Raw genomic sequence first — 14,112 nt, forward strand, 5'->3', positions numbered from 1 at the left:
AAAATGTTGTAAATTATTTGATCAAGTAGAGAATATTTTCTTTTTATACAAGTGTTTTTTTGCTTGATTCATTAGTAAATTTAATTTTGTTGGGTAATTTTCTGATTGATTTTATAAATCTCTCGTATTTCATAAAAAAAAGAAAAAAAAAGTCATTAAACTCCCCCTTCCCCTTTCTTCTCCAACCCTTGCAACCCACCTTACCAGATCCAATCCTCCCTTACCACCAAATTTTAACCTTTCCCCTTGTCTCCCGTCCCTCTCTCGTTTTACTTTGAGAGCTTTCCTCCTAACTGGAAGGCTTCTGACCTAAAAAGAGTCTTCTTCTCTAGGGTTGGTAAGGTTTTAGACGTGTATGTCCCTAACAAGCTCAATCATATGAACTGAAAATTTAGTTTTGTTTGGTTTGAAGGTAATAACAACAAGGATCAACTTCTCAAGGAGCTCAATATAATTTGGATTGACACGTATAAACTAAGGGCAAATCTTGCTCGTTACAACAAGCATGATGGAGTTATGAAGGGTCGAAAGATATCACATAATATAGAAAAATAGAGGGATTTAGAAAATGTTTCTCTTCTACTAAATCACTTAGGGACCATCGTTCTTTCACTGATGTGGTTAGGATGGGCCATGTTCGTGGAAGGAAAATACTCTAAGCAATAATAAACCACTCTTAAGTCCTGAAGGTGCGAATCAGAACCTGGTTTTTTTACGTTGAAGATGGAGATATGGAGTGGTTTTCAAGTACAGTTGCCTGCGCCAGATCCCCCAAGGTTATTCCTCCTCTACGGTGGATAATGCTACTTTCAAGAAACTGAAGTTCAACACATGAAGAATCCTTAATTAATGTCACCTCTCTTAGATGCTTTATTGCCAAAACCATTCGGGTGGAGATAGATGGTTATATTTCTTACATCAAAGTAACTTGAGAGCTTTTCCTTGAAGTTAATACAAGAGTTATAGACAAGAAGGAAGCTATTGATGTTTGGGCTAGTAATGTGAGTCAATCCTCCTGCTCCAAGGACTCTGTTTTTTCTAATAACTCTTATAGCCAGAGGATGGAGGTCAGTACTGCCAAGGCATCTGGAGATGAAAATTTCTATACCAAGAATGATCTGGTGGATAATTATGATTTCAATGGTCTTGATGAATGATTTTTAGGACCATGATGGAGATGGTTATGCTCTTAAGACAAATTATGTTAATTAGGAATAAAGAGTCGACGGAATCTGCACTTGAAATTACTGATCTTTCCATATCTGATGGGAGTATTTGGAATAAGAACAGAGTTATCTATCCTCTTCCTGTAATGGATTGTGATGATGATTCTTCTGCTCCTTGCCAACCATGCATGGAGAAATCATCAAATAATAGGAGACAGGAGGCTATAATTTGTTAGGGAGATTGGAAGAGGAATCTTTAAAACTATCGAAGAAGTAAACCAGGTAGCGAATAACCTAAGCAAGTTCATCGTCGAATTTCCCAGTAGCATTTTCTCCACCCTGTTCTCGACTACATCACAGAAGATGAACATAGTTTAGAAAAACATCCCATACAAAAACAGGTTCTAAGGAAAGATGGCTTATGCTCAATCAATTTACGTTCACAGTAATGGAAAATTGAGTTATTTTTGCCTCTGTAAATCTGGCCATCCATTAATCTAATGGACTTTTCCATTGCCAATTCGTATTAAAATCTGTCAGCAAATGTTGTGTCCAGTCCATCTTCTTCACTTTCCAATCAACCTTTTGTTTCCATGACAACTGAACTCCAAGTTATGTAATCAGCTACTACTCTCTTTATTTATAGAATGAATTATGCAACAATAATACAATCAGCTACCACTATTCCCTTTGCTACACCCCAACCTTTTTTCTAATCCTACAAATAAAATAAATATATTACATTGCTATAAATGTATGTTTTGTTTGGTTGAAATGAATTAATTATTGAGGTTGAATTTAAAATTTATAGTGAATTTAAGATTTGGTGAATTAATGTGAAACTAGTTAAGAATATCATTATTTAGAGTTGATTTAATATAGTTGAATATAAAAATAAGTTAAATTAATTATGAAATAATATTTTTAATTAATTATGTGTTGTATTTAATTGATGTTAACTTTTCAAATTAGAGATTTTATTTGTATTGTTAGAATAAGATAATAATATAATTAACTATGCTTAATGATTTAATGCAAGAGAGCATGAATGTGATATTTGCGTGATAAATTACATGTTTCATTGAATTTTTATAAGTTCATGAATTTGATATTTCTTTTTAATTATATTAATTTGCTAATGAGGAGATCAGAAAAGGTACAAAATCAATTAGAAATCTAATGTGTTGATTATTTGTTAAGTTTGCTTGAATTATTTTGATAATTTTAATATTTTATGAAGGTATGCCAGAGCATATATATATATATATGTTTGGTAGTGTATTATTTATTGATCTAAGAAGGAGAAATGTGCCCTTAATTTATTTGACTCCCTTGGATGATTTTGATGTTATCTCCATATATTGCTGAGAATTTGTTGTTTTGGCATGCTTATATATACATCTATGTCTTGCATGCATGGAGAGGGTCAAACAAGTTAGGGAATGTTTGTTGCTTTTATAGATATAAAGTGAAAAATACTATTGTTACTTTAAATTTTTGTTGTCCCGTTGATTTTTTTAGATGATCGAGCTACATTGCTCAGACTAGATAATGCGACATTTTAGTTATAAATAACACATTTCAGTCAACATCAACACGAGTAATGCATCACACATCATAACTTGTCAGGGTAAAAATAATGATTATGACTGATTAAGCTGACATGGAGCATATGTTTCATGGTGGGATGCACAAAGGAATTAGATTTTTACAGAGATGCATCATATGATTACAGATGAGTATATGAAAGTACATGAATATCACATGTTGGGTCATTACTCTGGATCCTATCCAGGCTCTTTCACCTAGATACATGCAGTACGTGCAACATGTCCAGCGGATTCAAAATCTTATAAGTAATCAATTCTTTTCATAATAATGAGATGTTAAACATTGAGTTTTATGTATTGATCTTTTAATTTAATATTATTATTTTATTAATATTAGGTTGGTTTCATGCTAGGGGGGGTCGAGAGGTTGCATTTTATCTTCACAATACTAATAAAGAAAACGAAGTTTACACCGTTACATCTCGGTGATTAAATGTTTGTTTCACAAAGGACTTGGTACCTTTAGAGAGAGGTTTAGTCCTGATGATGTCATTGCAAAAAATGAAGCCACTCATGCAGGTGCAGGAGCTAGATCCAATCATGCTATTGATGAGCCTAGATCATCCAGTAGATGATGTAGATGTAGATAAATGAGTTATGTTTATATAGTTTTGGATTACTTGAACATTGCATTATTGAATTATTTTTATTTATTTATTTAAAATGTGTGTGTGTGTATTATTCCTGGAGCTACTTTGTGATTATAAAATGAAAGAATTTATTGAGTTTAGTTATAATTTGTTAATTGTGGTTTTTTACAGCTTTTTAAGCGTGATAAAATTTTGGATATATTTATTGTATAGGAGAAACTTTATCCAAATTTTATTAAAATTATAAAAATTTTAACTCTCTAAGAATCATAAAGTTGATTAAATTTTAAAAGAACAAAAATTATGATTTCATGAACTTTTTCAGTCTTAAAACACCAAAATTTTCCAAAACTAGATGGTAGCAAAAACAGTTCAATTATTTTGGTTATTGTCTTATCATTTTTTTAAATGTATAATTGTTTCTCAAAATAGTCTACTAATTAATGTCACGGTTTAAAATCACAACATTTGATTAAATAGTGGTTCAGAACCACGATAAAATTATAATTGATGTCGCGGTTCATAACCATGATATTTAGTCAAATGTTGCATTTTGAATCATAATATCCTCAAAGTGTATTATTTCACCATAACCTTTTCATCTTGTGTTACTTCCTCATGTTTTTTTGTACTAATTACTCAATTTATCCAACCCAAACCCATATTATTTAAAATCCATATTATTTAAAATTATGATAGATAACACTTTTCAAAATATTTTTTACTCTAAATATATATATATAATATATATATATATATATATATATATATATTCCCTTTTAATATCATCATCATTCCTCATCAGAACTACTAGACCACATCCCACATTATGAAAAACAGCTTCTGCATAAACCTCATTAGCACTCTTGTTATAATTGGTAAAGTGACATAAAAGAGGATAACGATAAGCTTTACTGCCACAACAAAGCTCGATTTCCATTTAATGAGAACACAAGAATTGAAATTGTTTTCAATTGAAGATCAAACTCAAAACACTGTCAAATAATCAATAGATTGGCTGTTCCTTTACAAGAAAATTTCCAGACAAAAAAAAAAAGTGATGATTAGCCCCAAAATCAGAAGGCTTAAAACCAATTAATGAAAAAAAATGGGGGAAATGGACAATTGGGGGTCGAGGAATGACAAAAATTAATTCCAGGACACATGTACAAAATTTCAAACAGATATAGAACATAGTTCATCAAAGACTTGTCTGATGTTAGGCCTCTCATTTACAGGAAGAATACACTTAAGCGATATGGCAAGCAAATCATCCATTGCCTTCGTTGGTTCTTCCCCACCTGCAATATCTCTGTCAATGCAGTCCATTCGTCTTCCTTCTTGATCGCACAACTGAACCCAATCTGTAAGGTCAACAGCTCCCGATTGACCTGATATTATGTCACCAGCACTTCTTCTGGTTAACAATTCCATCAGGATCACTCCAAATGCATACACGTCAGCCTTGAATGAAGGCGCAGGTTTAGATGCATTATCAAGCTCGTGAGCTCGATATCCTAGTGCTCCCAGATTTAGTATCTGCTCTGCAATGCCAGCAGGTGTCATCAAACGGTGAAGTCCATAATCAGTAAGGCGAGTATTGTAATCAGGACCTTCCAGAAGTATATTTGCTGGCTTTAGATTTCCATGGAGCATGCCTCTATCATGAAGATACAATAGACACCGAGCAACATCAACAGCAACTTTTAGTCTTTGGCTGAATGACAACAAGGAGTACCTCCGAGGTGTTGTTTCTGTGCAACGTGTGTTCCAGAAAAAAATAAGAAAGAATAGCGGCAGCAGCTAAAAAAATGCAGACATCCAAATGAAAATGACCACAGAAACAACTGGATTGTTGAAACAACTCTCAATCTTTAACGTTCAGGGAAAAAAAAACAGGGGTGGGGAGAGCACACCATTCCATTTAAGTATAATCCATAGCTCCTCAGTCTACCAGGTTAACTACCTACATAATAAACTGAACGAGAACAAATTCCCTAATATATCAGGACATGGAAACAAGAAAGCAGTAAAATCCCGGATAATCATATTCCAGATTAAATTCTTTTTTTTCCAATGACAAACCAGGCCTAATGCAGGACAACTGGTACAACACAGATCCAATTTTATAGCACCATTGTCTACCTGATGTTCATTGAATTCAAGAACCTTATTCTTGCAATATTTGATGGTTCCCTTGTCTACTTGATGTTCATTGTAGTAAAGAACCTTATTTTTCCAAACCTCAATGATGGGGCAATGGGCTGTGTTTTATCCTTTTTTTATTTTTATTGTGCCCGTTGTCTACCTCTACAAAGTGAAGCTATGTATCACCATATTCAAAGCAACTGAAGGAAATATTCTTATTGTTTGTAACAGAATATTTTTTAACATACAAAAAGCAATTACGTATCATGTTTGAAAACAACATTTAAGTTCAGAAACCAGGATCTGCACCAGTCTTGACATGAGTATTAAAATTCCCCATAATGACTAGGTTGAAATCAAAGAATCAACATGCGGCAGTAATGTAGCATGTTTTTCAAAAACCTATCAAAGTTGGACAATATACAGCAAAATAAAAACATGACAAGAGAAATACACAAAATTAGACATAATAAAACGCTTACCATATAGATGTAGGGCCAAGCTATCACCCTGGATATAGTCAGCTAAAAGAAGTCTTTCTTGCTCTCTAGGCCCCCAATAATATGCCCGCAGTGGAACAATATTTGGGTGTCGTATAGAGCCAATTTTTTTAACTTCCTTAGCAAATTCTTTCTTATGTTTGACTAGTCCAACCCGCAACCACTTCACAGTCAGCATATGTCCACTGTCTAGAGTAGCCTTATATAGAGTTCCATGGCTGCTTCTGCCAAGAACTTCAGCTGGAGCTCGAGATAACTCTTCTGCTGTAAATGCAAGTGAACTATCAAGGAAGGACAGTTCCCCAGCCAACCTGTCTGGTGAATAGACATCCAATTTTGCAGGTTCAACAAAACGAGGTGAGGAAGATAATGGGGAACCTGGGGATGACTTCCTTCCTGATGTTGTGGGATGGTCATCTAGCAAATTAGGAATTGATGAACTCGCCATCATTCCTTCATACAAACTATGCTCAACAATTTCAGTTGCAGATTCTGTCTGCCCTGATAATGACCTTGAATTTGCAGTAAGCAGGTGATTGTTCGAAAAACTCAATGATGTTGGAGGGTGGTGAGCATTCAATTGGAATTTGAAAAGGGAAGTTCGGGAAGATTTTCCTAGCTTAGCATCCTCCATTGCTGTTTGACCACTAAAATCACTTCTCCCATGAAATTCTTTCCGCTGTGCCCGCTGATAGGCCAATAAAACAAAAGCAACCATTGCAGCGGCCCCGACTGTAGCAACAATTATTGCAATTGTAATATTACGCTTTGACCCATGTTTCCCTCCTCCAGCAATGTGATTTTGAACAGAATTTGGTGATTGTCCACCGGCCTTTGGGATGATTAATGAGGGATTCCCAGGAAGGAATGAAGTAATATCAAATTTATTTCTCAAATTTTGTGGAATATTTCCAGAGAGATCATTATCGGACATGTTCAATCCAATCAGACTGGATGGAAGCTTGTCAGGGATTTTACCCTGAAAATTGTTGGCAGATAAATCAAGGTACTGCAAGTAGGTTAGCTTGCTCAGTTCAACTGGCAGCTGTCCTGTTAAGTTATTACCTGAAAGATTCAGTGATTTGAGATTGGCAAAGTTGCCTATGCCAGAAGGCAATGGACCAGATAATGAATTTTGAGAGACATCAAGAGACTCCATCAATGGATAAGAAGGTAGAACTAATAATTCGCCTGCACCTGACCCTTGAACTGGAATTGGCCCTGAAAACTGATTTCCTGAAAGATTCAGGTTCGTCAAGGTCAGTGAAGTAAAGAAACTACCCGGAATAGGCCCATTGAGTTGATTTAAGCTGAGGTCAACTGAAGACAATGTGGAAATGTCCCACAACTGAGGCAAATTGCCTTTTAGGGAATTATTCCTAAGATTAAGTTTTCTTAACCTCACAAACTGAGGAGTCAAGTTTGGCAAGCTTCTGGATAACTGGTTTGAACTCAAATCAAGAACCTCCAAAGTGGCTCCCCAATTTTGCATGACAGACATGTCACCAGTGATCATATTTCCACTCAAATCCAGAACTGAACATCTTTGAAGATAAGTGGGCAAGTGACCTTTTAAACCATTTGAAGAAACATTCAAAACATTCAAAGTTGTGGAGTGAATTCCATTAATATAACCTGCAGAGATATAAAATGAGAAATTCAGACACAGAGAACTCAGCGTTGAGTGGTTATGGAAGCAGAAAACAATGGTATACAGCAATCTATCTTAAAACACAATGCAAAACCAAACTTCTAGAAATCTTTTATTTTCAATTGCTTTATGTGTATTCACTGTTCAACTCTCTCAACAGAAAACATCCAAAATATTCAGTTTGTGTATGAAACGCGAAAGGCCATTGTAAGGGCACATATACTTGTTCCTGCTCATTTTCCTGCTACTCATCTACATGACCAGACCCAAACATTTCCAGTGTCAACTCCAATTCGACAGGTTGCACTTCATTTAACAAGAAACAACATTTTAGCTATGCTTCTAGAGTCCAAATCAAGAAAGCCACGTTTTGACTATACCTCTAGCGCCCAAATCTAGAAATTCACCACTGGCACCTTGGAATACGATCCCTGTGTGTGGGTTTACTATTTGTAGAAACCCATATTTAGAAAATTCGGGTTAAACAATCACAAATAAATGTGAATTCCACAAAATAAAGTCAAAATCCAGGTTTTAAGTACTACAATTGGATAAAATTCACCAGAAATATCACTTCATTTGACTATACAGTACACCCCAATCAAAATTTTAACATAAAGTAGAAAAAATCCAAAAACACATCAAATAAAAATTAAAAACAAAAAATAATCGCAAAAGGAAAAGTCAAGAATCACTAAACCTGTAAATCCATTGCCACTAAGATCCAGTTCTTCAATCGGTATCGACCCGTTCAACAATTCCTCGGGTATACCTCCAAAAAGCTGATTATTCCCCAACCTCAAAACCTTCAAATTCGTCAAAGACCCAAATGAAGGCAATTCTCCATTAACCTCATTATTCCCCAAATCCAAAACCTCCAAATTCCTAAACAGCCCAATTACGTCTGCTTTCAAAAACCCACCATTCAATTTATTCTTTCTCAAATTCAAAAGATGCAATGTATTAGCCAAACCTGACACATTCTCTCCACTTGTGTCACTAAACCCGCCAGAAAACTCATTATCACTCAAATCCACTATTTCTAAATTAATCAATTCACTTAAGACCGCACTAATATCACCCCAAAACCTATTAGAACTCAAATCCAAAACCCTCAATTGCTGCAAATTCCTAAACCCAACTGGTAAACCGACGGGAAACCCGCCTTCGAAACCATTCGTTGACAAGTTCAAATACTTCAAATTCCATAACTCCGCGATCCGACCCGGGATCGGACCTGAAAAGTTGTTATTAGACAGATCCAAGTACTGTAACGTGCTCATTGATCCCAATGCGGGTACAAGGCGACCCGTAAACTGATTACCCGAAAGTGAAATATTCTGCAGGGAGTTGAGGCTTAGTAAGGTGGAGAACTTCAAGTCACCGGCGAGACCAAGGTGGTCTAGGGTAATAGAAATGACAGAATTGGAGTCGCAGGAGATACCGGGCCAGGAATGGGGGCAAGAATTAGGGTCGGGTAAAGCAGAGGGGTCCCATTTAGAGATGAAATGGAGCGGGTCGGACTGGATACCTTTCTTGAATTCGAGTAAGGATCGGAGGTCGGAGCCGGAAGTGAAGAAAAAGAGTAGAGAGAGAGTGAAAAGGAAAGTGGAAAGAGTCATTTGAAGAGTGTAGGAAAGAGAGCGACTCTGTGCTAGTGGTTCGTTAGAGAGAACATTTGATTTTATTTTACTAGAGAGGTTGAAACCCTAGCTGGAATGTGAAAAGGTATCTTGAGACAGAGAGACAGAGAGACAGAGAGAGAGAGCAGAGGGTTAGGGTTTTTTTTTTTTTTTGTTAAAGAGGGAGAAGAAGTGAGAGTGTTGTGTTTTTTTAAAATGGCGGTTTTAGGAGAAGGGGGTGAGGTGGAGAGTGTTGGTTGGTTGGGGTGGGGGGGAGTAACTACAGACTGTAAAGGACAAGCCTTTGTTCTCTTTCTTTGCTGTCCCACTGCTCTGCACCTGCACTGCTTGCTACATGCATGTATGTATAGTGAATGTATGTATATATGTTTTTATACATTAAAATCAAGTAATTCACCAATTAAATTTAAATAAACCAGGTATATTTGGACTTGCATATCATTTTATTTCAGACAGTATTTAAGATAGTGTTTTAATCGGGGTTTTTAAAAATATTTTCTTGCCTCAAAAAAATAATTATATTTTTAAATTTTTTGACTTATCAATATAAAAAATAAATCTTAAAAAAAATAAAAACTTTAAAAATAACAACACCAGAAGTACCATCACACCCCCTTAATTTAATTTGACTACGTGTGTTTACATTGTGCATCACGCAAATAAACGAGAGAGGAGAGGACCCCACTCACATGCTCTCAAAGGATTTTTCTTGTTTTGACGTGTTAATTGGTTTTTGGCGTTTTGGGTCGGACACATGGTGTAATTGGAGGAGAGATTGAAGGGGCATCTGCCATTAGTCATAGCTCAAGAAATTTCTTCTTCTTCATCTTCTTCCTCTTCCCTCGCTGAAATATATTTAAAAAAAAAAAAAAAAAAAAAAAAACTGGTGTTGGAAAGGGAAGTCAACGGTGCATAGAAGCAAGAAGATCTTTCGTGAGCCGGCAAATAAAAGATTTGTCGTAAAATGGAAATGAGGAAGGGAGTGCAAATTGCTTCACCAATGGGATCAGATGCGGGGTCTCTTTCAAATTAATTTGTGTGTTTGTCTCGTCTTTCATTTGGAAAGTAATTGATGCGATTAGGGCATCCGCTGGGAACCATCCCCTTCTCTGCTTAAGATTTTACCATTTTGAAAAAAAATCTACCGAAACAGCTTAAATTCAGGTCAAACATGCCACACAGAATAGATGCCACACCATTTTTTTATTTATTTATTAACGCATATAATGGCTGATTAGTTTGATTTAATACAAATTTGTACTTATTATTTCAAAAATCACATGCATAAAATAATAGCAACGATCACTTTTTTTTAATGAAATGATTGTATTTTGATTTGACCCACAACTAAGCGTAAATCTTGAGCCTAATCTTACATATGTAGCTAAGATTTTAGTGTTTCAATAACATTAACTAACATATACTAAAAAGCTTTGGTATTCATTGTAATAATAAACAGTGAGATGTCAAGGTTTTTTTTACTCTGGTCCTCAAGTTTTTTTAGGATTTTTTTAATTTTAAAATTATTTTTTTTAATTTATATTTTAATATTTAATTTACTAGGCTATTGAAAATTATGCCATTTTTTAATTAATCTTTAAGAACTCAATAAGAATTATTCAAGGTTTAATTGAATTTATTAAGGGCTTAATTGCAAGAAAAATTGATTTTTGAAGTTAATTTAGGCTTTAATTAGAAGAAATTAAAATTTGGTGTCGAAGTGCAATTTTTAAGAGTTAATTTGGTAAAATAAGAAGCTTAATTTCATAAATATTGAAGCTTGATGGACAATTAAGGAACTTGATTGAAGAAATCCAATACTAAAAACCAAACTAGAAAAAGATGCATGAATGTAAGGGCTATAATTGACCTAACCAGGGGTCAAATTGAAAAAAAAAATTGAAAGTTTATTGGTCAATTAAGAGTTAAAATACATAAATTCGGAACCAATGACTAAAATGAAAAACATGGTCAACTTTGAGGTTGATAATTGAGTTTAACAAAGGTAAAAAAAATTACATGAAATTAAAAATTTGAATGTAATTATAAGTGCAATTAAAAGGAATTGGAAGAACAACGACTCAATTGATACTTTTCAATCATAAATTAAAAACCCTAAACGATGTAACGTCTTTCATATTTAATGAAAAGAAGGTAAATGACATGTCATTCGTCACCTGGGCATCCTTGTTTCGATAGTTTTGGTTGATTGAGTTAACAACTTTAAACAATGAATGTAAAACTACAAACCTTCAAATTGGGCAAGGTTGGGTCCAAATAAAAAATGTGCATCCCCTTTACCAACTTATGGTGGTGTGAGGTGATGATGACATCATAATTGCTACAACGAAGCCTTGAAAATTGACAACTTAGTCATCCCTGATAGTGAAACCACCATACAAAAATTGAATTGTTTTTCGTGTGTTCACACACAAAGACTCCTCAATGGGTTCTTATCAAAGGTTTACAACACTTTTCTCAAGATCAAGAGGTCACAAATGAATTCTTAACCTCTTAAAACCCTAGTAAAATCTTATAAATAATGTTGTATTCACCTCTTTGTTGCTGTGATTTTTATTTAATGAAGTTATTTTGAAGTCTTTTTATGTTTTTGATATATTAAAATTGACGTTTAAGTTTGTTTTTTTATATATTATGTATGTTAAAGCAACTGTGTTTATCCTAGATTTATTAGGCCTGTTTATGTACAAAATACGTTCAGAAAACTAATCTTGAATACATGTTGCATGAATATACAGGGTGTTTTAGGTTGATAGTTTTTAAATTTAATACCTCATGCTTGATTTTGATGTTTTTTGTAAGTTTTTTAGATTTAAACATATTTGTATATAGTATTGTGACTTGTTGGGATAAAAAAAGTGTTTTAGAAACCAAAAACATCCATTTATAGGCTTGCATGGTTGGGCATAGCTAGGTTTTTTCTAGGTTCTATGAGCAATATTTTTTGTACTCTTAGAAAGAACATTGTCTTAGAGGCCTTAATTTGAATCAATTTTGGATCCATTTCTTTGTACAAAACCCTTTCTTTATGCACGATTAACCAATAATCTAGTGTTTATTGCATTAATAACATGCTTTTAATGTTTTTTAATCATAGGGTTTTGGTTTAGAACCAAAAACTATTTTGACAAAATCGTGATGTTTTAAGTAATAATCAAAGTGAATGGATGTTAGATTATTGATCATTGCATGATTTCCAACATGTATGTGCCTTCATTTCAACCAAATTTGATTTGTTTTGGGTTCCTTGTTGTTGGGGTTCGAGTTAAAATATCCTTGATGTTCTTCATTTTTTTTTTGGTATTTGGTTCGTTTTGTTTAAGTTATTTTTTGAGTTTTTGTGCTTTTTTAGTGTTCTAATATGTATTTTTTGTTGTTTTCGAGTTAAATCAGGATTTTTTGTTTCGGTTTTAGTCATACCAAAAATTCAGATCAGCCCAATCGCATCGACCTAGTCGGATCATTCTGGGTCAAAGACTTAACACACTGTTTGATTTTCCATTTTTTTGTTAAAAGGTATTTTTTTTGTTTAAGGGTGTGTATTTGGCAAACACCCCTTAAATCTATTTTGGAGTGGTTTTATTTAAGAAAAAATGGAATTTTTGCCAAACAAAACCTAAAAAAGTAAAAAAAAAATATATTTTTTTCTTGCATGTGGACAAAAATCCTAAAATTTTTGAACATCTTTTTCAAAGAAAATTGAATATACTCTTGCATGTTTTAAAAAATATTGCATGGATTTTACAAGAAGCTTGTAAAATTCCAAAGGTTTTTTTTATTTATATTTTTAAAAATATTTAAAAATTATTTTTGACAAGAAAAATATTATTCAAAATATTATTAGAGATTAATAATTATATTATTCACTCTTAATACAAGGATATAAAAACTTAAAAGTGAGTTAATATCCAAAATATTATTAGGGATAATAATTTTATTACTCACTTTAATACAAGGTATAAAAAATATCCAAAATATTATTATAAATAATACAACTCATTCACTTCTAATATAAAGATAAAACTCCGTAAGGAATTTTATCTAAAATATTATTTAGAATGTCACGGTAGTAAAAATTATAATTTTACCATGAAAAAAACCTTAATGATAATTGAAGATGTTTCACATTTTTAGACCAAGTTTTTAACTTAGAAAAAATTTATTCATTTTAGCAAAACCATCATAGCAAGTCGATAGATATTGACATCATCAGACCATAGCAAATAATAATAAAAAAAAACAATACAATTTATTTCATGTAAGAGCGTATTAGAGATATTAATATTTTTTTTTTAAAACAATTATTAGAATTTTTAGTAAGTATAATACTAGATAATGACTCACCAACTAATTAAAATACAATTCTAGATCTTATTTGAGAAGGGTTATAGTCACACTATCATGACAAGGTATGACATAATTAATAGTATGTAAGTTTACTCTCTTATTATTTTTTTTTTGTTTTCCACGATGCTACGAATAAGAATAGTAATAATTGATAGCACAGGTTGTATAAAGATATAAATTAGACTCATACTATAATTATTAGACGAACAACTTTTTTAACAAACGGTGTTTTGGTTGTATTGCCAAACGTCCCTCAGTGTTATTATTTGTAAGCTTTTTCCAGTAAAGAAAATGGTTTTGGACGGCTCAGATTGGCTGTCACAGAGAAGTCAAACATTAGAGATTAAGTCAAATAGTGGGTGTCCACGAAGTGTCCTGATACTGATGATGTGGGCTCTATACTTTTATTGGATTTGGCAATGACACAACTTTTTAA

At 33.4% G+C, this 14,112-nt stretch overlaps 1 protein-coding gene across 1 annotated transcript; it reads right to left on the reverse strand.

The window, feature by feature from the left end:
- Window positions 1–4,322: 4,322 nt before the first annotated feature.
- On the reverse strand, window positions 4,323–9,479 carry LOC118039394 (probable inactive receptor kinase At5g10020). The gene is made up of 3 exons (XM_035046087.2): window positions 8,366–9,479; window positions 5,997–7,649; window positions 4,323–5,120 (listed from the first exon to the last, which is right to left on the reverse strand). Exons 1-3 carry the CDS (start codon window positions 9,285–9,287, stop codon window positions 4,543–4,545), a joined length of 3,153 nt encoding a protein of 1,050 aa, XP_034901978.1. The 5' UTR covers window positions 9,288–9,479; the 3' UTR covers window positions 4,323–4,542.
- Between the last annotated feature and the right edge of the window lie 4,633 nt (window positions 9,480–14,112).

Source organism: Populus alba, chromosome 5 (assembly GCF_005239225.2).
Source record: "Populus alba chromosome 5, ASM523922v2, whole genome shotgun sequence".
NCBI classification, from domain to species: Eukaryota; Viridiplantae; Streptophyta; class Magnoliopsida; order Malpighiales; family Salicaceae; genus Populus; species Populus alba.